The sequence below is a fragment of the Gobius niger genome (genome assembly GCF_951799975.1).
Source record: "Gobius niger genome assembly, chromosome: 24".
NCBI classification, from domain to species: domain Eukaryota; kingdom Metazoa; phylum Chordata; class Actinopteri; order Gobiiformes; family Gobiidae; genus Gobius; species Gobius niger.
The window spans coordinates 3,239,975-3,263,568 of record NC_136875.1 but is presented as its reverse complement, the minus strand read 5'-3'; the positions used below and the strand labels follow the sequence as shown (position 1 = coordinate 3,263,568).

General features: G+C 42.1%; 1 protein-coding gene and 1 long non-coding RNA gene across 2 annotated transcripts in view; both read left to right on the top strand.

Annotated features, from left to right (window-relative positions):
* Positions 1-23,594, top strand: part of LOC306982338 — a 342,720-nt gene that overhangs the window by 195,475 nt on the left and 123,651 nt on the right. The window lies entirely within an intron of this gene.
* muc2.1 (mucin 2.1) overlaps positions 8,042-23,594 on the top strand; it is a 31,679-nt gene continuing 16,126 nt past the window's right edge. The window contains exons 1-21 of the mRNA XM_079582376.1: positions 8,042-8,122; positions 8,194-8,449; positions 8,526-8,640; positions 8,705-8,795; positions 11,069-11,193; positions 12,938-13,154; positions 13,238-13,363; positions 15,443-15,557; positions 15,626-15,776; positions 18,649-18,762; positions 18,842-18,911; positions 18,982-19,119; positions 20,270-20,434; positions 20,509-20,603; positions 21,148-21,274; positions 21,350-21,605; positions 21,674-21,726; positions 21,836-21,927; positions 22,032-22,183; positions 23,219-23,357; positions 23,418-23,528. Of these exons, the coding sequence (XP_079438502.1) occupies positions 8,056-8,122; positions 8,194-8,449; positions 8,526-8,640; positions 8,705-8,795; positions 11,069-11,193; positions 12,938-13,154; positions 13,238-13,363; positions 15,443-15,557; positions 15,626-15,776; positions 18,649-18,762; positions 18,842-18,911; positions 18,982-19,119; positions 20,270-20,434; positions 20,509-20,603; positions 21,148-21,274; positions 21,350-21,605; positions 21,674-21,726; positions 21,836-21,927; positions 22,032-22,183; positions 23,219-23,357; positions 23,418-23,528 (2,775 nt within the window). The 5' untranslated portion in view covers positions 8,042-8,055. The remainder of the gene's footprint in view (positions 8,123-8,193; positions 8,450-8,525; positions 8,641-8,704; positions 8,796-11,068; positions 11,194-12,937; positions 13,155-13,237; positions 13,364-15,442; positions 15,558-15,625; positions 15,777-18,648; positions 18,763-18,841; positions 18,912-18,981; positions 19,120-20,269; positions 20,435-20,508; positions 20,604-21,147; positions 21,275-21,349; positions 21,606-21,673; positions 21,727-21,835; positions 21,928-22,031; positions 22,184-23,218; positions 23,358-23,417; positions 23,529-23,594) is intronic.

The following is a 23,594-nucleotide window of genomic DNA, read 5'->3' as shown; positions in this document are numbered from 1 at the left end:
ATGTTGATAATGTGATATATATTTGGACATGTATGATGTGTGCTAATGTTGCATTTACATAATTGAATACTGGTTACTTTGGTCACAAGGTGCTTCTCCAGATGGCATCAAACACTGTTCATGTCATGGCCTGACTGTTATAGAGATTAAGTGTCCTTATAAATACAGAAACATCCACCCAACAGATGCTTGACAGACCCGGCTTTCTGTCTGGACAAAAACCTCCTACTAAAGAGGTACTACATGCAGGTCCAAACCCACATGTTGTTAACTGGTGCCCCTGCATGTGACTTCAGAGTGTGGAGTTCTGTTGCCATGGTGATTGTCAATGTTCCACAAAATGTTGATTTTCAGCAGAACATGTTGCAGACATGCACAGATTTTGTTAAGTTACATTTGATTCCTGAAATGTTTCACAGGCGTTTCCCGGCCTGTCTTTGACAATAACAAACTGTACTGCTTTGTCAAAGACCTTCTAATGGCAACAAGTGCAGTGGTGAGTGGTGTCATTATCAATGTGTGGGAGAGAAGAGGAAACCACGAGGGCACTGGTTCTGTAGTTCATGTACATGTTAAAAGGTTATGTTCACTCACATTTCAGTTCTGTTTCTATAATGTTTGGAGAGTAGATTATTGAGAGCAAAACTCCTGAGTGACTGTATGTGGCAGCAGAGTGAGTAAGGCAACAAAAGTTAATTAAGTGTAGTGAGTGAGTAACTTGTGAGTAACTCGTCACTATCCATTTCGAGGTACTGCATTTGTTATATTCCCAAAATTAAGAGCCAAACATTGGTTTGTTTATGAAGCTTGATGTGGTTTCTGTTACATTAGGAGAATTCATTGACTGTCATGATTTAGTTAATTTAATTATTGTACTCGGTAAAAGGTATATTTTTAAGGCCAAAAATAGATATTCACTTAATATTACTTTCCTTAAAACATTTATTCAGAATTTCTTAACTTTTGAAAAGTATATGGTTGAAACAGATAATGATGCCAAAAAACACAAAAGTAGATGGGATGGTCTCAAATGCTTATTTTGAAAGTGTCATTTTGATTAGATTATATGAAATCTGTTGTTTTCCTAATTTGAATGTACATATAAATAAAAGCGTGTGTTGCTGAGCCCGACCTGGACATGATCTGGACTGGACCTGGTTTTAAGACCCCTATAGACCTGGTCTGGTGAAGATAATGTCCTATATTTTTTTGAAAACCCCCCAAAACAAAACAAAAGAAAATAGCCAAAAAAAAGTACCTAAAATAAAATTAAAACAATTATGCATGAATTTGTAGTTAATGAAAATGGTGCTGTCAATGGACCAGCAACACACACAGTTCCTGTGCCACGAACTTTGTTTCTTTGCTGACTGCAGTGATGTGTATTGTGGGAGCCTGAGTATTGATACTATTGTGTAAATGAGTGAGAATGGGGGTGGAGGGAGGGAGGGTTTTTGGGTTGGTGCACTACCTGTGAGTGTATCTTGTGCTTTTATGTTGAATGAATAATAAAAATAAAAAATAAAAAAAAGAGCCAAACTTGTTCATACACAAGCAATGTTTTACTGTTTGTATGACAATATAATAAATATTACATCTCAAAACAGACTCATTAGTTCATTTTAAGCACATAAATCAAATTGTTGAAATTAAAAAGTCACCTTGGTAAGACTACAAAAAAAGTAGTCAAAAGTACACAACTCAAAATCAGATGACAATTTTCCTTCTTAAAATGGAAAGATAAAATGTGGAAATAGAAATACATGGCTACATTTCATTTGATGAGCTTTGGCAGCAGATTTGTCAGCGCTCCACACACCTCCACAATGTTACTGCTAATGGAGCTACAGGGAGTGGCAGAACGTGCTTCAGTACTTCGGAGTTCTTTATTCTCTCGATAGCACGTTCCACATGTATTCGTAAGGAAGATATTTGCCGAGCTCCATGTACCAGACGTCCCGGGAATTGTTTCCGACCTGCCACAAATGGTGGCATCACCAAAGTAGCTCCTTGCATGGCAAGCTCCTCGCTTATTGTAAATCCTCTATCTGCCATGACCATATGCCCATTTTGTAGCTTATTATAGAAGCCACTTCGATGAGTGATTTCCTTGTCTGAAATGCGCCCAACCCAACATCTGGATAAAAGTGAAACTGTTCCATAAGGAGTAATTCCAACTAAAAACTTAAAAGTATGGTGATGTTTATAATTGCTCCAGGTTTTTGACAGATTGTAGGGACGCTCAGTGAAGATCATGAATTGCAAATGTAATGTATATGAACAAGGGGTCGGCACTTATAAGCTTTTGCTTCAGTCGACTCCCTTTGAGCTTCCATTAGCTGTATGATTGTGAAACTATGGAGAAAGAGAAAATGTTAATTGCTCAAATAAACTACACAAACAAAGATCTCTGACCAGTCAATGATGACCCTGCAGTTTGAGTGTCTCTTGAGGAACTTCTTGGGGAGGTTGCGCCTCATTGCCTCATTAGACGGCCAATGGATTAGAAACCGCAGACGAGCTGCCAGTACTGGAATGCAGCCATTCAAGATTTTGGAGACAGTGGTGGGAGAGATGACAAATCACTGTTCTTCAGTCCAAGTCTTAACTTCATTAACAGACTTGGTCATTGATGCTGACAGATTTTAGGCAGCCAATGAAATCTTTCACAAGTCCACAAACATATAGGAATAAAGTTACAGTAGGTATGTTGTTTTGCCCATGGTAGGCCCCGGGGCTCCAGCCCCTGCTAGCCCATTGGTTAAGGTGGCTCCGCCATTGAGAACCTTTGGAGCCTCAACAATAAAAACTTCTATGAGGGTGGGAGGCAGTTTTCCTCCAAACAGCAGCTCTGGGAGGCTATTCTAACATCCTGCAAAGAAATCCAACCAGAAACTGTCCAAAAACTCACAAGTTTAATGTATTTAAGAATTTTGAAGCTGCTATCACACAAGGGCTCCTTTGGTAAAATATAACTTGACCTGTTAAGATGTTTTTGATTGAAATAGCTTTTGATTTCAGTAAATATGACCTCCTAATGCTACAAATTCAAGTAATGACCATTTTCAGTTAATTACAAGCTTTAAAATGTATTGAAATGAAATGTATTGTATTAAAATGTTGCATAATAATTTGGAACAGTGGATTTTGAGGTTTTTACATATTTATTTTTGAAAAAAATACTGTTATCACTTGGAGATTTTTTCAACCACATTTAAATGATCCTCTACCAGTTAAAGACTTGAAAATTATGCTGGCTCTCATTTGAGTTGGCAATTTAGGAAATCTTAGAAAAAGGTCATTTGCATAATAATTTGGAACGTAGTGTATTTATCTTTTCAAAATGTGAATTTTGTGCTTGCAACATTTCTACTGCGCTCACACAACCCTCATGGTCCACATTTCTGAAAGGTGGCACAGGTGAAAGTCTGCAAGTACAAATCCATAGTTCACCTCGGACAGAACTCCTTCAGATGTTCAAACACTGTATAAAACAGTGCGCGGCGGAGATGTTGCACTGAAGGGAACTGCCCAGTCCCAACAGTAAAAGCTCATTTTCTACATCTTTTAACACTTGAAAAAAAAATAGGATTGAATGTATTTTGGAGATGAGCCCCTTGTTGTTAAATGATCAAATTACAATGTCAATGTTTGAGTGAGTCTTCGTGAATAGCCCCGCACTGTCCAACAGCTGTCTTTGAGGGAGTTGTCCCGAAGTCCTGTTTGCCCATGGAGGAGATTCTCATAAAGCAATAGAGCAACAGCTGGAGGAAATCCTTTATTTTGTTTGTTTGTTTTTTTAAAGGGGACAATGAAGTCAAGGTCGCTCTGGTTTCGGGCATGACTCACGTGGTTACACAAGGCGACAGCTGGGAGCCTGCGCTGATATGATCCTGGACATTTCAAAGAATGACCGCGGTCAAGGATGTCGTTTTTACTGAACATCCTCCTCCTGTCAAGGCCACGAGCAGCGACACGTATCCATTTTACTAATGCACAATTTGTCTATAGAATACAAGTTACAGATCTACAGTCGCCTCAACTACTACCACAACTGAAGCCCCAACTACTACCACAACTGAAGCCCCAACTACTACTACCACTACTGCAGCCCCAACTACTACTACCACTACTGCAGCCCCAACTACTACTACCATAACTGCAGCCCCAACTACTACTACCATAACTGCAGCCCCAACTACTACTACCATAACTGCAGCCCCAACTACTACTACAACTACTGCAGCCCCAACTACTACTACCACTACTGCAGCCCCAACTACTACCACAACTACTGAAGCCCCAACTACTACTACTACTGCAGTCACAACAACTACAACTACTGAAGCCCCAACTACTACCACAACTACTGAAACCCCAACTACTACTACCATAACTGCAGCCACAACTACTACTACAACTACTGCAGCCCTAACTACTACTACCACTACTGCAGTACCAACTACTACCAAAACTACTGAAGCCCCAACTACTACTACCATAACTGCAGCCCCAACTACTACTACAACTACTGAAGCCCCAACTACTACTACTACTGCAGTCACAACAACTACAACTACTGAAGCCCCAACTACTACCACAACTACTGAAACCCCAACTACTACTACCATAACTGCAGCCACAACTACTACTACAACTACTGCAGCCCTAACTACTACTACCACTACTGCAGTACCAACTACTACCACAACTACTGAAGCCCCAACTACTACTACTGCAGTCACAGCTACTACAACTACTGCAGCCCTAACTACTACTACCACTACTGCAGTACCAACTACTACCAAAACTACTGAAGCCCCAACTACTACTACCATAACTGCAGCCCCAACTACTACTACAACTACTGAAGCCCCAACTACTACTACTACTGCAGTCACAACAACTACAACTACTGAAGCCCCAACTACTACCACAACTACTGAAACCCCAACTACTACTACCATAACTGCAGCCACAACTACTACTACAACTACTGCAGCCCTAACTACTACTACCACTACTGCAGTACCAACTACTACCACAACTACTGAAGCCCCAACTACTACTACTGCAGTCACAGCTACTACAACTACTGAAGCCCCAACTACTACTACAACTACTGAAGCCCCAACTACTACTACAACTACTGCAGCCCCAACTACTACTACAACTACTGAAGCCCCAACTACTACTACCATAACTGCAGCCACAACTACTACTACAACTACTGAAGCCCCAACTACCACTACCACAACTGCAGCCCCAACAACTACAACTACTGCAGCCCCTACGACTACCACAACTGCAGCTCCAACTACAACGACTGTCGCCCCAACTACTACTACAACTACTGCAGCCCGAAGTACTACCACTTCTGCAGCCACAACTACTACTACCACTTCTGCAGCCCCTACTACTACTACAACTACTGCAGCCACAACTACTACAACTACTGCAGCCCCAATTTTTTTTCTTTTTTTTACTGCCATTTTTTTGTGACCTCATAGTGTACTAATTACATCTTAAAGGCACACTGCATAACATTTTGGACTATGCTGTTGTCATCAGTACAAAATTTTTTTCTAATGACCAGCTCGACACAGAAAATGCTATTTCTGCAGTGGATAATCAAAGAATGGATCTGGATGAGGACCATACCTGTTTAAATCTCAAATTCTGCTGACTTTAGTCACATCTCCATGGAAACGAGCTGGAGACGCACCCACTTCCGGTAAAGTTATGTCATGTCTTAGGAGAGCTGAGCCGCTCACAGCAAAATTACATGTTTTTTTTTTAGATATTTTTCAATGCTGAAAATATCTGTCATACAATAAAAGCTTGTATTTCAATTTTATTTAGTAGAGTGTTCTACCTCAGCTTAATGTTTAACGTCAAAATTGGAAAAACAAACAAACACCATAACTGTTTGTCAGCTTGCGTTTCAGGCAGCACACAAAAAAAAATCAACTTTAATGCTTTTCAGTGACTAAATATAAATATATATTTTTAATGCCATACAAAAAAAACATAATAATCAGTATATTTCAAGTTGTCAGATTTAGAATTGGATTTTTCTTTTCTTTTTTTCTCCTCAAATGTCTTGTTTGGACACTATGTTGTAGTTGGACACTGTACAGTAGGTGGCAGCATGCGCTTTTGTTTGGCCTGTTTCCACCAATAACTTTGAAGAAGAAGAAAAGCAGCTGTTGGTGATGTCCCTTCCCCTGGGTAAGGACGGTGAAATTGGGCAAATGCTGCTGAAGCTCTAGTTCACTAACTGCATAAAGATCTAACAGTTGACCCCATGAAAGGTTGAGGATTAGCTGCTAGTGTTAGTGCTTAGAGGCTATCATTTGATGGTTTCAGACGCAGCCAAAGTTTGTTATAAAGCTGTTCAAAATGAGCCAGTTGGGGGCCCCAAGTAATTGCCTGCCTCGCTTAATGACAAGCTATACGTTTTTGAGTCTTGAGACTACAGAGGGGTCTTTCAAATGAGGCGTTGCCCTGGCCTAATGGCTGCAATCTCCAGTCAGAAAGCATTTAGATTCAGGCAAGGCCAAATTGGAGAAAGTGAGCTTGGGTAAAGCGGGGGGTATGAGGTTAACCTGTAATGCGCCGATGTAATGGAGGCTAATTATACACTACATTATACTTTGTACCTACCACAGTTAGTACCGTCTCATGTGCCATGTAACAATGTGAATAACTTGGTTACCTACAAAGTGGAATAATGTGTATAAATAAAACCTGGCTCTACAGTGGCACAGACGGTAGAGTGGGTTGTCCCATGATCGGAAGGTCAGGGGGTTGAAACCAAAACATGACTCCGCCACCTCTTTACTGACGTCACAGCCTTGTTGGGACATTGTGGCCATTCACCAACCATCCACTACTCCATTGATTTGACCATCCAGGGCTACACGGCCTCATCAGTGAACAAGACTTTTTGAAAATGAGTCCTCATGTATTTCTGAGCCACTGCAGCCGTTTCTGTTCATCAGCTTCAATGAACAGTTTAGGGGAGGCTGGATAGAAGGTTTATGCACAACTGCAGCCTCTGGAGGGTCCTACAACTTGATGTTCGGGAGAATCCAGAGGCACCAGCAGCTTCAAATACCTGTATGCTGCTTTGTAGCATCTGTTCTCTTAATCTGATGTGTTTGTCTGGCAGAAACCGTCCTTATTGTGCCATTATCTGCACAAACCTGAGTGTGCTCCGAATCATCCACAAATCTCTTATCAGTATGATGATTACGCTTCATCTTTCATGAAATATCGAAGGTTTTCATACCTAGACCAAGGCATTCAACTATTTCACGCTTTTCATCAGCAGAGAGATCCTTTTTCTTTCCCACATTGCTTGAAAATGATGATCTGCTTAATAAAGTGGAACACCCTTTTTCAGTAGTTTTTCCCTTAACTGGGCTTAACCTGAAAACTAATCATCCCAGGTCTCTGAGATTAATGTCAGTGATTCATAGAGCCCCGAGACACGATACCATCCATGAGTTTCATTATTTTTGTTTTTTTTGGTACCTTTTTGACACAAAAATCCAATTTGCATAATAATTTGGAACGCAGTGTACACTGGTGTATGAGTGTGAATGGGTGAGTGCCTAGTGTCGGTGGAAAAGTAAGTAACTTGAGACCATTTACCATAAATGATATTTGGTCATCAGAAATATAGCCAATTTTGGTCACTTTTCGGCGCACAATTGTCTATAATTATTACAAGCGAGCAATTCATATCAGTATATTAATATTTACAGTATCATTTCCCCTGTTCACCTGCAGGATCACGCCTTAATGGCTGTAATGGATCCGTCAGCTCAAGGCTGTCCGTATTTGTTTAATGGGTGATAAGAATGATGATCTAGAAATGACTTTACGGCGTTTGTTAAGGGTGTTGCGTTTGATACATTTGTCCACACACTTTATTTGCCTCAGCCATAAAAAACCTGAGCGATGGCGCGGCGTAGCCCGGTATAAAGTCTCTCTTGGCTCCGTCGTAGAGGCAGCCTTTACAGACAGCGTTGGGCAGCGGTTGAAGCGATGGCACGGCTGTTCGCTTGGTCGTGTCTCTGGGCTTTCTCTGTTCTGAGTGTCACCGGCAGTCTTGGTATGACTTAACACTTTCAACTTCCACTCGCCTAAATTAACGGCTATTGTTTTCTCTTCCCCCCCCCCCAGTCGGCAACCACGTCGGCAGCATCTGCAGCACCTGGGGTCGGGAGCACTTCAAGACGTTCGACGGCGAGGTGTTCCAGTACCCGGGTCTGTGCGAGTACAAGCTGGTGTCGGACTGCGGCGAGTCTTACCAGGAGTTCTCGGTGCACTTGAGGAGAGCGGAGGCCGACGGCGTCCGCACAGTCGACTACGTGGTGGCGATCATCAACGACCTGTCGGTTCACCTCCGTAAGGACCGGGTCACCGTCAATGGCCTCACGTAAGTTCAGCAAGCAAACGCACGCGCTTTGATGTGTATCACGCATGAATGTTGACCCGGAACTCTGTTTCTGAAGCGTGACGTTGCCGTATTACAAAGCAGGCGTGAAGGTGGAACAGAACAGCGTTTACATCAAGCTGGAGTCAACAGTCGGGATCATCGTCTTGTGGAACATGGAGGATGCCGTTATGGTGAGCTCCATCGCCTCCAAACAAAATGGCCACCTTTCTAATGCCTTGACGCTGTTATCCTTAGGTTGAAGTGGATCCGGAATATTCCAACCGCACTTGTGGCCTTTGTGGAGATTACAACGGTTTATCCACGTATAATGAGTTTATTTCTGATGGTAAGTGTTGTAATGTGGTGGAAGTTTTCTTTCATTCAGTGTTTCCATATCAATTTAAGGCCTTTCTCACCGCAACGACTCCGCAACTTGGACTGATTGCTCGCAAACAAAGGGCGAATCTCACCGGCCAGGAGACTAGTTGGAGACTCGAGTTACCGCTGGTCACAGGTTCAATTTCAGAGACTTTTTGAAGTCTCCATGTGGTCTCTGAGTTGCCTGGCTCTGCCATACTACACTGCGTTCCAAATTATTATGCAAATTGGATTTTTGTGTCAAAAAGGTAAAAAAAAAAAAAATAATAATAATGAAACTCATGGATGTTATCGTGTCTCGGGGCTCTATGAATCACTGACATTAATCTCAGAGACCTGGGATGATTAGTTTTCAGGTTAAGCCCAGTTAAGGGAAAAACTACTGAAAAAGGATGTTCCACTTTATTATGCAGATCATCATTTTCAAGCAATATGGGAAAGAAAGGTTCTTTCTGCTGATGAAAAGCGTGAAATAGTTTAATACCTTGGTCTAGGTATGAAAACCTTAGATATTTCATGAAAGATTAAGCGTAATCATCGAACTGATAAGAGATTTGTGGATGATTCAGAGCACACTTGGTTTGTGCAGATAAAGGCACAATATGGACGGTTTATGCCAGACAAATACATCAGATTAAAGAGAACAGATGCTACAAAGCAGCATACAGGTATTTGAAGCTGTTTCAAGGTGTAGGACCCTCCAGAGGCTGCAGTTGTGCATAAACCTTCTATCCGGGCCTCCCCTAAACTGTTCATTGAAGCTGAAGCAGAAACGGCTGCAGTGGCTCAGAAATACATGAGGACTCATTTTCAAACAGTCTTGTTCACTGATGAGGCCGTGTAACCCTGGATGGTCAGATGGATGGAGTAGTGGATAGTTGGTGAATGGCCACAATGTCCCAACAAGGCTGTGACGTCAGTAAGGAGGTGGCGGAGTCATGTTTTGGGCCAGAATCATGGGGAGAGAGCTGGTCGGCCCCTTTAGGTCCTTGTAGGCTCCCTGAAAGTGTGAAAATGACCTTTGAAAAATATGTGGAGTTTCTGACTGACCACTGTCTTCTATGCTACAAAATGAAGAGCCGTGCTTTCCCTAAAAAAATCCTCTTCATCATGACAACGCACCATGACCTGCTGTAAAGAAAACCTCTGCATCACTGGCTGCTATGGGCATAAAAGGAGAGAAACTCATGATGTGGACCCCCTCCTCCCCTGACCTCAACCCTGTTGAGAACCTTTGGAGCCCCAACAAAAAAAAACGTCTTTGTGTGTGGGAGGCAGTTTTCATCCACACAGCAGCTCTGGGAGGATATTCTAACATCCTGCAAAGAAATCCAAGCAGAAACTGTCCAAAAACTCACAAGTTTTATGGATTTAAGAATTTTGAAGCTGCTATCACACAAGGGCTCCTTTGGTAAAATATAACTTGACCTGTTAATCTTTTTTTGATTGAAATAGCTTTTGATTTCAGTAAATATGACCTCCTGATGCTACAAATTCAACAAATGACCATTTTCAGTTAATTACAAGCTTTAAAATGTATTGAAACGATGAGTTGCATGATAATTTGGAACAGTGGATTTTGAGGTTTTTACTATATTTATTTTTGAAAAAAATACTGGTTATCACTATCCACCACATTTTAATGATCCTCTACCAGTTAAAGACTTGAAAATTATGCTGACTCTCATTTGAGTTGACAATTTAGAAAATCTTAGAAAAATGTCATTTGCATAATAATTTGGAACGCAGTGTATTCCCTGTCCATTCCACGCAGTGAATTAGTCCGGTCATGGAGCATTTGGAGCAGTTTGAAGGGGCGGGCCTAACATGCACAGATTGTCAATGAAATAAGCCAATTACAAATTATCGGACCTGACGACAGCTGTGGTCCAAATCCAAAAATATGAACTGAATGTAAACTCACACGGAGAACGCGGAAGCAAAATCCTCGACTACTTCATCCATCCAACTTTTGCCTCTTTGTTTGGGGTTCAAAGGTCAATCAATCAGTCAGGAATACAATATTAGAAGCTCCCACTGAAAAAATCCTCCTAAATATTGTTAAATCGAAGACTGGAGACTTTAGTGTCTGTAGGTGATACTAAAGTGGAGATTTGGTCGCAACAATGTGAGAAAAATCCTGTTGGAGAAAGTCCCTTGAATTCTGCCTGCAATGTCTTTAGAAAACGAGTTCTACTTTAGTTATGATGACCATCCTGACTATTATTTGCCGTTTCACAGGACGCAGAGTGAGTCCGATTGAGTTTGGCAACATGCACAAAGTCCATCGACCAAACGACGACTGTGAAGATCCATATGAAGAAGAAGAAGAAGAAAGTGAAGAGCTGGAGTCCTGCACGGAGTTTGTGAGTTTGTTCATTTCTGTTTCTAACGTGTTGGTGACTGTTGAGAAGTGGGACAAAACCTAAATATCGCCGCTAGTCTCCCATTGAAAAGCATTGGACTCTAGACACATTAAAAACAACTTTAACACCTGGTTTCTAATTTTTAAACACTTTCTACGGCTAGATCTTCCTCCTGAGATAACGCTGGGTTAGTCACAATTAAAGAAACCAGGCTGGTTTTCGTAAGAAGAATTTTAGAAATCTCGTACTTAATGAGGGTCGGACTGTTAGCATTGGAGCTGCGTGAGCTACACGTCATACAAGGGCGGAGTCTACAGTGAAGATACCGCCCTTATGCCCTTTTTAGGAACATGCTTCGTCAGAGCTGGGGAGGAGTCTGTAAATCTGCCATGAATTCCCCCTTGAGCGTGGTCATTATAGTAAACGGGGAGGAGTGAGCAGAAGCTGTCCATTATATATACAGTCTATGTAAAAAAGTGAGAGAAGATGAATACGTGCGGTGTTTAACAGCAGCAGAGGCAGTAAGAAGCCTTGTTTCCTCGTCCTTATAGACCAGGGGCCAACATATATCGGGAGTGTATTGCCGGGGTCCATAAACAAAACCTCCAGTAAAACGTGTTTTGATTGGGAATGTTCTATTGAGGAGGACCACCTTGGCTTACACTTGTAATGCACTTAACAAGCCTGTGTCACAAGTCTCTGCCACACTGTAGTTACTGTGGTGGTAAGCTACTATTGTAGCCACAGCTGCCCAGGGGCAGACTGTCCATTTACCACATGGCTACAATATGCTGTTTATATCCCGATTTCCTATTATGTCAGTGCCCTCTGCTGGACACGTGTGGAATTCTTTCCTTTCTTTCTTTAAAGGAATAGGCCACCGTTTTTACATAGTGAGATATGTTCTTACCTTAGCTTTGACGAGTTCTTTAGGACCTGTCTGATCTTCACCCGTGCCTTCAGTCACGTAAACACAGCGCAGACGGCGTTAGCATTTAGCCTCTAAATGCCTCTAAAGGGGGAACTATATTGTAAGGCGGAATAATACCAGGAATAGTTCGAAATCCGCGCAGTAATCTTCACTTTACTGTGCGGATGCCAAACTACTCCTGGTATTAATACGCCTTACAATATAATCCCCCCTTTTATCCGCTTAGAAAATCCACATTGTTTAATTTTGTGTAATTATACTTTGTAGTGGAACACTTCACGTAACCATATTTAAATAGGGAAAACGTGGAAGAGCTTGGTAGCTTCTATCTTGACCTGTTTTGGAGCTATAGAGGAGAGAGGGAGAGGCTAGGGACACAACACAAAATGGCGTACTGGCCACAAAGACCAGCCGCCTAGCTTAACACGAGTGTTCCCTGGACACACAGTCATTACTGACACGAAGGGACACAGACACAAATGGCGTACTGGCCACAAGGACCAGCAGCCCTGAATGAGCCACGGTGGAGTCCTTTTATAGGAGTGGCTGGCACAGGTGGCTTTAACGAGCTCCCCGCAGGTGTTGAGCTGCTCCCCCAATCAGGCGGCAGCAAAGCCAGAGACCCAACCAGCAGCCAGGACCCCAATGCACTCCACCAATCGCAGCCCAGGACCACCGCAGCAAATTTACATAGGAGAAAAACAGGTTTAGGCTACACTAACAACAACATACGAAAAGAAAGGAGGGAGCCTGGAGGCCTGGGGTCGCAACATTAATATTTCCTGAACATGCCTTTTTCCTTTGATCCGTCAGCAAAGTGTGTGCACCGAGGCGCTGCATTCCGACACGTGGAGCTCCTGTGCCAGCCTGATCAGCCCTGAAGCGTACATCAAGGCCTGTGTGCAGGACATGTGCCTCTGCTCAAACAGAAGCAGCCCCTCGTGCATTTGCAGCACTCTGTCCGAGTTCTCCCGACAGTGCTCCCACGCTGGAGGACAGCCCCCAAACTGGAGGACCCCGGAGTTCTGCGGTAATGATGCGCTCTACGTGGTTTCAGAAAAACAACAAACCTGCAAATAACACGTTCCAATGAGATGTTTGTCTGTCCCTTAGTTAAAAGCTGCCCATATAACATGGTCTACAAGGAGAGCAGTTCTCCCTGTATGGACACGTGCTCGTACCACGACACCAGTTCACTGTGTGAGGACCACAGGATGGACGGCTGCTTCTGCCCATCAGGTTTGTGCTCTTGTCTATGTTGGCTATGGCGATGCATGGTTTCTTTTCTCTCTTTATATTTATTTCATGACGTTTCCCACATCTATCCATTCACAAATACTGAGCAAGTAGATCAGTCAAAAACTAAAAATGATCCAAAATCTTCTCTTGAGCAGTTGTAACTGTAACAATACTGTATTTTTTATATGAAAACATAAACTGACAGAAAACTTGCAACACACTTTTATCCCCTCATATTTATGTCTGCAATCTACAGCAAAAGTTTGAATTGAATTGTATTGAATCTTTACCTTTCATACAACATTCTTCCTTTGCCCTTATAAACAAAATAGAAATAAATGACATGTAACATTTTAAAAGTTTCATATTGCTATCTCTAAATGTAATTTTGTCCCCTTAATGTGAGCCAATGCAGGTGACAAACTCTGAATAATGGATCGAGCCAGGTTTAAATGTATGTGTTTATATTGTTAATATATTAGTAACAGTAACAGCCTTTGGATCATTTATAGTTTTGAAGCGGCTCATTATCTGCGCACACGTTCATGTTGCTTTTTTTAGACTCGCTGCGGGTCATATATTGACGTTTGGAGAGAAAAAGAACCAAAAGTTGGCACCGAAAGAATTTAAGTTTTTCGATAGCGCCCCCGACTGGAGCTTTTAGGTCGTGCTAATGTTTTTTTCTTTAGTGACACCTCAAACATCTGAACAGTTTCCATCTATAAAGCAGAAGCACACTGTCTCGTGTGCTTCTCTCACACACCTGCCTCTCTGTGCGCTGAGATGAAAAGCACTGCCGGACGCTGTGTCCGGATGCGGGCTCGGGGTTAGCATTTTTAGCATGCTAGTCAGGGGCTTTTGTTTTTTAGGTCTGCTTTCTTGATCCCCGTGTTCCACCATTACCACAAACATCACTGCTGTAACTTGCCTGTATTTTTCCTTATGTTGCCATTCCTTCTGGATCTTCTCCTCCTCTTGTTGCCACAGTCCTTCCCTCGTCTGAGATCACGTCAGATCAAAACAAGAAGCTACGCTTATATTATATTTCTGACCTGTGACCTTCCCCGTGATCGCATCCAAAGAGCACTGCTGCCACCTGCTGACTCAATAAAATAACTACAACTAAGATTATCACACCAGACATGCTCAAGGCTTTGCAACAACCATTCCCACTGAAAAAACAAATTGACGTCTAAAGACGTCAATGGCAGTCAATGAGTTAAAGCAAAACTAATATAGGTCCATCACAAGGTTATGTCCAATTTCGCTGTAGAAGGGCATCTTGAGTTAGATGTGTGACCACGCCACTGCTTAGAAGCAAAAGGCTGATTGGGTTGTTGAAATGTCCAGGTTTTTTGTCAGATATAGGTCGATACCCTATGTAAACAGGCCGCCTTCACCTTTCATATGTAGTTAGCGGTCACTAGCCTTTACGGCTCACAACCCGAGCAAACACTCCTGAGCAGTTTGGGGCTGTTCTAATCAAAGGACATCACAGCGAGACAGCAGAGAATTATGAACAATAATTTAAAGTAGATCTTTTGGTCACTTTATTTGGCTAGGTCTGACACAGAGACCTCTCCTTAATCGAGGCAAACTTGAAATCATTTGTACTTTTATGACTGTTCAGAAAACAGAAAATAATCAGCATAGTTTTTTTTATGAACAAATATAGAAATAAAATAAATACTTTTTTTTTAAAGGCAACAAATAATCGTTTGAATATTCGTGATTTCAATTATGACAAAAATAATCGTGATTATTATTTTTTCAATAATCGAGCAGCCCTACCTGGTACACCTTTAATACACATTGTACACGGTTGTTACACTTTGGACACCTTTATTAGACCTTGCACTTTAATGTGGACTTGCCTGTACTTACATGTGTACTTGCTTCCTTGTTCCCTGTACCTATACATGGAACTCGCACAATATTCATCTACTCAGGGCCGAAAAATCTCGTGGCATTTGACCTTGCGAGATCTCGCGGCATGAGGTCTTGGCCCATCCCTATGGAGCATCACAGTAAAAGTATCTCATTCTGTATTTGCCTTATTCCTCTCATGTCCAAATCCAGGCACGGTGTTTGACGATCTTTCCAAGAGAGGCTGCATCGCTCAGTCTGAGTGTCAGTGCAAACACGATCGCGTCTACGACTCTGGGGAGATATACAAACAGGAAACAAAGGAATGGTAAATCAGAGTGCGTTACACATGCTTTTTGCCGCTGTGCCTTTGTGAACATTCCCAATGCTTCGCAGCACGTGCCATGGCGGGAGGTGGGCCTGCAAAGACACACAAGGGCCTGCGACGTGTGCCGTGGAGGAGGGCTCGCACGTTACCACCTTTGACGGGAAGACGTACACATTCCACGGAGGCTGCTACTACACACTAGCCAGAGTGGAAGGAAAGGTAACCGTCGACACGCTTTTTGTGTGTTTTTTTAAAGCCAGATGCTGCAGGTGAACATGGGAACTGTTTAAGGCGAGACACGGCAGGTGAAAGTATTGATTTTTCACGCAGTGGTCGAAGTGGAGATTTTTATCTATTTTCCTCCCTTTACATCTTAGTTTTCATGTCAGATATTAAAATGATGATGTTTATTTTATGATGTTTTGTCTGCGAGGTGGGGGCAACCCGGAAGTAGCTGCTGCGCCGCGTAGAAAGGCCGTCTTTCCCGCGGGTTTTCATTCTTAAATATTGACAGATTTTACATCCACGTGTCCTGCTAAGGGGCCCCGTGATGACGCTTTCACCCAAATATGGTGTTTTTCCTCCTACGAGACGCTGGAGCGGAAAGGTCGGAGAACAGGCCGAGCATGAGCACTCGCTACAAAACTTCAGGGCTGGTTTTCTCTGAATGAGAGAAGCCGCACTCGGGCAGAGCCTGAGCCCTTATAGAAGCTCCCACAGACTCCAAACTTTACAGTCTGAGACCTAACTATATTTTGAAGGTTTTTTCAGAAGGATTTTTCAATATCTAATTCCTAGCCTGATTTATTCAGCTTTGAAACCAAAAAAACAGGCGAAATTTGAGTGTTTACAGAATTTTTCACTGATGATTAGTTTATCGAAAAACTAAACAAAATATCCAAAATCCCCTCTGAAAAAATCTTAGTTACTAATATGTCAATAAAATAAAACCATACATTTTAATCTGGCTCAATTCATTATTTTGATTTCGTTGCCCAAAATATAGGCAATTTTGGCCATTTTAATGCTCAAACTGCCTTATTTTTATGTGAAAACATAAAATGACAGAAAAAGCGCAATACATTTTTTTCTGATATTTATATCTGTGATGTTCAGCAAAAGTTTAATTGAGATCTCTACATTTTTTCCCCCCCTATTCACCTGTAGTGTCTCGCCTTAAACACAATATATCAATTTTGCTGTACATTACTAATATAAATATAAGGGAGTGGGGTATTTTCACCAACAAAAATGGAATAATCAAACTTCAATCAATCAAACTTTATTTATAAAGTGCTTTTCATACCGAATGGTATCATAAAGTGCTTTACACATTAGTGTCTTGGCCCGAGAGAGAATGGGGGTGGACTCTGGCTATGTTCTTTAGATGGTAAAAACCTGGCTTTGTGATTTTCTTAATGTGTGGAATAAACGCCAGCTCAGAGTCAAAGATCACACCCAGGTTCTTCACCTGTGAGGAAGGATTCATAGACAGTGACTGTAGTTTGAGTAAAAGTCTCTCTCTCAGGGCCGATGATTAACATTTCAGTTTTGTCCTGGTTAAGCTGGAGAAAGTTTTCTGCCATCCAGGATTTGATTCTAAAATGCAGTTAAAAAGTGCATCTATTGGCCTGGTGTCATCAGGAGACATGGAGATGTATAACTGTGGATCATCAGCAGAACTGTGAAAGTTGACTCCATGTCTCCTGATGACATCACCAAGAGGGAGCATATACAGATTAAAAAGCACTGGGCCCAGAATCAAACCCTGGGGCACAACACATGTAATTCCATGGACCGTAGAGGAATAATGAATGAAGCCAGGTTGAAACTGATGGGTTTATTTATTTGATATATTAGTCACAGAGTTTTCAAAGGGGATTTTGGATCTTGTTTAGTTTTGTCAAAAGACTAATTCCTTTGTACAAATACATTTTTCACCCTGTTTTTTTGAAATTCGAAGCTCAATAAATCAAGCTACAAATTCAGTCCCAGATGGGAAAGTTCGAAGTCTGTTGATGCCCTTGAAATTACAGTTTCCCAAATAATATCTATTTAAAAAACATTGAATTAGCGCAATATTTGAACATGTTATTGTGAAGATTAGCAATTTGGCATGGTTTTAGAGGAAGAAAGGAAGGCTTTTGTTTTAGGACAGGTCTTTGGCCTTTTGTCTTAAGTGTGAAAAGTCAGGGAGGCAGGATGCCGGCGCTCTCCAGCAGGCCACCAGACGAAAGGTTAGTTTATGTGTTTGCTGTGAGTAGTTTTGGAGATACTATCTCTGAGTAAAATTGTCACAACAACACGCACATGTTTCTCACGCTCACAAACAGAGGCATATCTTGATCTGGGATCTGTTTTTATCCACCACAAAGAGAAGTCCTGCAGGAGAGAGGACAGAGACACACTGCTGTATTATAATGTATTATAATGTATTCAACATCAGTTGCTCCATTCTTAGTGGTTCTGCGTGAACCCAGAGTCACACGACTGTGGACCCCCCATTCTGACATATCATTTAGGGCAGGGGTAAGCAACGTCAGGCACGGGGGCCAAATCTGGCCCTCCTGCACAGAACCTCTGGCCCTCAAGATGATTATGATAAACATTATTACACAAATCAGAGAGTACTTTTAACATTATTGGAGTTAAATGGGAGAAACAAAGGTAGAAATACTGTCAATACACCCAGTTCGGTCATATATTATGTACAACACTGGCAAGAAGTGCATCGTTTTAAAGAAGAAATGTAAATCTACTCTAAGGTTTGAGTAGATGGTCTGGTCTTAGATGAGATAAAACCTCTACTAGTTGTTATTCTCTTAAATCAGATCATTTTGTGTCATTTCAAGTGAAAAACAATTATTTGCCTGATTTCAAGTGGGTTTTATTCTTGTTCCATTGGCGCTATAGCATTTGTATCTTGGATTAGTTCAAACCGACTCAAATTCAACATAAAACAACTTTTATTCAAGCAATTCTAAGTCATTTATCTCATGATGGCCATTCTTCCAGTGTTGTGTTTTACTTAGGGCTAATAAGATTATCTATCTATCTTCTCTTAACGGTGGTTTTCTGGTGTTGTTGGCAGGATGACGTCAGTCCAAAGTTCACCGTGTTGGCCCAGCTGTCGCCTTGTGCGCACCAACAGCACGACACGTGTCTCAGGTCCCTCAAAATCCTGATGAACAACGACAAAAACAACGTGAGTCTGAACCTCTTGTGCAGCCCCGGGCCTTTTTCCCCGTGTACCGCATGTGCTCACGTGACTTCCATGGTTCCAGGTGTTTGTGTTCACTTCTGACGGAGCGGTGAAGTACAACACGCAAGCCATCACTTTGCCGTACAGCTCGGGTAAGCGTCGCTACACACTGAAGGTCTGAATGAAACCTTTCGTCGTTGATACTTTCTCTCCTTTTAAAAGGCGACATCAACATATTCCGAGCCTCATCCTTCCACCTCATCTTCCAGAGCAGCTTTGGTTTGCAGATTCAAATCCAGCACGTGCCTATAATGCAGGTCTACGTTCGCCTCTCACAGAGCTACAAAGCAAAGACCAGAGGTACATGTTCCCTTACGAGGACCACGCCGCGGTTAAATCATGTATTTACCCAGTTTCCTGGTTATTGGTACGATGTTTCCAAGTGTACCAGGATATCCCCATGTCTGAACAACTACAGTATATTGGATATTTGCGAAGTTGCTAACACATGGCTTTTCTAGACAGTTCTCTAAACACAGAGACAAGAACTATCTGAGACTTAAAACTGTAGAGCTCGGTAAAGTTCTGTAAAGTGTCCTTCAATGTTTTGTTTAGGTACCAGTTACAATCGCGGTGGTAACATTTCCGCTCCCGTCGTACCTGTTCTGAAAGTTGAAAGAAAGCAATGCACTGTTGTTAGCATGAACACAGTGGCAGAGACAGTGCAGCGACGTTAGACCTCCTCCACATGCGGGGTGTAGTCAAAACCACCTCAAGCGATAAACTCTTTGTGCAAATGAAGGGTTTTAAATGTGAAATCTGCTGTTTCCATCACTCGCGATACTTCAAAATGCACATTAAAGCAGTACTAAGTAACGTGTTTACCTTAATAAATCCTTTCCGTAGTCCCTGTGGGGGAAATACAAGTGTTTATGGGATGATTGGAGGGTCTTTCATCTCCCCCTGGTGTCTCTGGACAGAAAACCATGTTTGCAACTTGACTGCCACCGGTCCGGAGAAAGCAATACACACTAATGGAATCACGAAGAAGAAGCTAATATGCTAACGGGCAAAGCTAACTGTGGGCTAACGTCACTTTAAACAGTATTTACAGCCAAGTTTGTGTGAAAAAACATGTTTCCATTGTATAATTGGATGCACAGTAACCCTCTCTCCCTTCACCTTTCCTGTCAGCGTAGGATTTACTCTCTAAGACATTTAATAAGTTAAAAAATCGTAACTTGCAACTACACCTGCAGTTGCGCTTATGGCCTCTAGAGGGAAGAGTTACTTTGTACTGCTTTAAAGTCCAGTGACGGAAATGCAGTTAATGATGTAGGAGACAGGGTGTGCTTGAGGGTTCAGACACACAGGGTTGAATGAGCTTGGCTGGTATAAATAGGGTCTCTGGGTTGAGAAGGCGTGGTCCTCCTCCTGAATGAAACATGAACTTCATTAAATTACATGGGCTCAACCAGGATTCAAACCTGTGATCTCCAATCTCTACTAGGTTTATGTGGGAACTACAACATGATCATGTCCGATGACATGAGAACACCCCAGGGCATAGTGGAGGGAACCGCAGTGGCGTTTGCCAACTCTTGGAAAGCTAATTTCATGTGTGACGACCGAGTGGAAAGATTGGATGACCCCTGCGCCCTCAGTGTGGAAAACGGTAAAGCCTACTATGACAATGCACAGTTTTTTATATGAAATGAGCTAATAATAATAATGACTTTGATCAAACAGAGATGTATGCCAAGCATTGGTGTGGTTTGCTGCTGAGTCCAAACAGTTCCTTTACCCAGTGCCACTCAGAGGTGGATCCAGAAGTGTACTACAAGGTAGGGCTGCTCGATTATTGAAAAAATAATAATCACGATTATTTTTGTCATAATTGAAATCACGATTATTCAAACGATTATTTGTTGCCTTTAAAAAAATCCATCAAAAAAGTGACAAAAATCCATCAAAAAAGTGACAAAAATCCATCAAAAAAAAGACAAAAATCCATCAAAAAAATGACAAAAAAGTGACAAAAATCCAGCAGAAAAAAGACAAAAATCCAGCGAAAAAGTGACAAAAATCTATCAAAAAAATTACAAAAATCCAAAAATGAAAAATTTGAAAAAAAATAAAAAAAAATTGAAAAAAAAAAATTTGAAAAAAAATTTGAAAAAAAACATTTTGGGGAAAAAAAAAAAAATTGAAAAAAAAATTATAATCGATTTTTTGCGATTATGCTAATTTTGTAATCGTTTACTGTTGTAATCGAAATCGTAATCGAATTTCGATTAATTGCATAGCCTTACTACAAGGTAACACTGTAAAGACATTTTGAGAGTTTTTCATGCAGCTTATGTGATATTATCGTCATGTCATCTACAGCGATGCACTTATGCCGCCTGCAACTGCGATAAAAGCGAGGCCTGTCTTTGCGCCGTGTTGTCCTCCTACGCAAGGGCCTGTGCCACCAAGGGGAGATTCCTCACAGACTGGAGAGAACACGTCTGTGGTAAGATTGACCGTCCAACTCAAACACTACAAAAGCCACATTCAGGGGTACATAAAACCTGTGTGTATATTCCAGAGAAATACGCGCAGAGCTGTCCAGTGTCGCAGTCCTTCTCATACACCCATCACAGGTGCCAGCTGACCTGCAGGTCCCTGAGCTCCAACCAACAGAGCTGCACCACCGACTTCTTACCAGTGGACGGATGCTCCTGCGCTGAGGGCCTGTACCTGGACGACAGAGGCCACTGTGTCCCCGTGGAGAAATGCCCCTGCCATCACAATGATCTCGTCATAAAAGCAGGAAAATCCATCAACATCAAAGATCAACACTGGTACGACTGCGTTCTCCACTCACAAATGAACGGCTTTCGTGTTTTTGACTCTCATTTCTCTTCATCAGCGTTTGCACCAATGGCGTCCTGCACTGCCACTCATGGGGACTCCGCACTTCGGGTAAGTCTTTTTTTGGATGCCCACTCGCAGACTGGATCCCCAATTGTTTCGTACATTCTATATATAAATGAGCAGTTTTCACGATAACGTTGTTTTTGTACGTTTTCAGCCTGTGCTCCTCCGAAGGTGTTCGTGAACTGCTCCACCGCGGGGACTGGAGAGTGTGCTCAGTCCTGTTTGAACCTGGACAACAGTGAATGTGTAAGAAAGTTTGCATGCTTCTCGGGTTTCAGTCTGAGTGTGTTTACTGTGGCGAGGATTCTCATGTGACCTGGTTGAGCTGTAAAAGGGTTTGCTGTTTCCAGAGCTCCACAGAGTGCGAATCTGGCTGCCAGTGTCCCAGTGGCCTCTTCGACGATGGGAAGGGCTCTTGCGTGAAAGAGCTGGACTGCCCGTGTCAGCATGATGGACAGCTCTTTGTGTCCAGGACAAAAATCACCAAAGATTGCAACACTTGGTATGTTGTTTTGTTTTTTTGCTAGTTTCTTCCCCTAAAGGAACAGGCCACCGTTTTTCCATACTGACATATGTTCTTACCTGAGCTTAGACGAGTTGATGCGTACCTGTCTGGTCTTTGTGTGTGCCCGTGGAAGAGCGTTGGTAGCTTCCAACTTCACCCCTGTTTGGAGCTATAGGAAAACATTGGGAGAGGCTAAATGCTAGCAACATTCTTGGTCGTTTTGTGTGACTGAGCGCACACAGGTACATTTGTCTGAGCTCGGGTAAGAACATATCTCAGTGAAATGGTGGCCTGTTCCTTCGAAGCCCGCTCTGGGAAGGCATTCGAGGGCTGCAATCCTGTAAATGTAGTTCTAGTTGGAACATTAAAGGAATAGGCCACCGTTTTTCCATACTGAGATATGTTCTTACCTTAGCTTTGACGAGTTCTTCAGGACCTGTCTGATCTTCACCCGTGCCTTCAGTCACGTAAACACAGCGCAGACGGCGTTAGCATTTAGCCTCTCCCTCTCTCCTCTATAGCTCCAAAACTGGTCAAGATAGAAGCTACCAAGCTCTTCCACGTTTTCCCTATTTAAATATGGTTACGTGAAGTGTTCCACTACAAAGTATAATTACACAAAATTAAACAATGGATTTTCTAAGCGGATAAAAGGGGGAATTATATTGTAAGGCGTAATAATACCAGGAGTAATTTGGCATCCGCACAGTAAAGTGGAGATTACTGCACTATAGTAGCTTCTTCTGTAACATCTGTCTGACTCTACAGCAGATATGATATATTTTTTAGAGTGAGAGTAATAAATAATTAACTGAATTTTTAAACACATAAATTCAGGATTTGCAAACCTATCACTAAGGAATTCTTGAATGTCAATCTTTTTTTGTTGCGTCCTGCAGAAGAGTAATGTTCTAGAGCAGAATCTCCATGACTTCCTTCTTCAGAATTGCATTTACTTTCTCCGATTCGCCTTAACAGAATGTTTGCTCCAAAGAAACAAAACATCATTCGTTCTGTATGTGAATGTTTTAGTACCTGCACAAGTGGCCGGTGGAACTGCACACAAAAGAAATGCCCGGGAACGTGCACCACTTACGGGAGCGGCCATTATTCCACATTTGACCAGAAAACCTACGCATTCAACGGACACTGTGGCTATGTCGCAGTCAAAGTAAGTACGCCTAACTCGGGATGGATCGGCAATGCGCTGAACCTGGATTCTTCTCTCTAGAACAACTGCGACAACCCATCCGCGGAGAGTGACTTTGCAGTCGTCACAGAAAACGTACCGTGTGGAAGTACAGGCACAACCTGCGCCAAAACTGTCCGAATCCAACTCGGGGTAAAAAAGAGCGTACACATCTCATTATTTTTACTCATATTGTGTCAAAAATACTAACAGCTGACC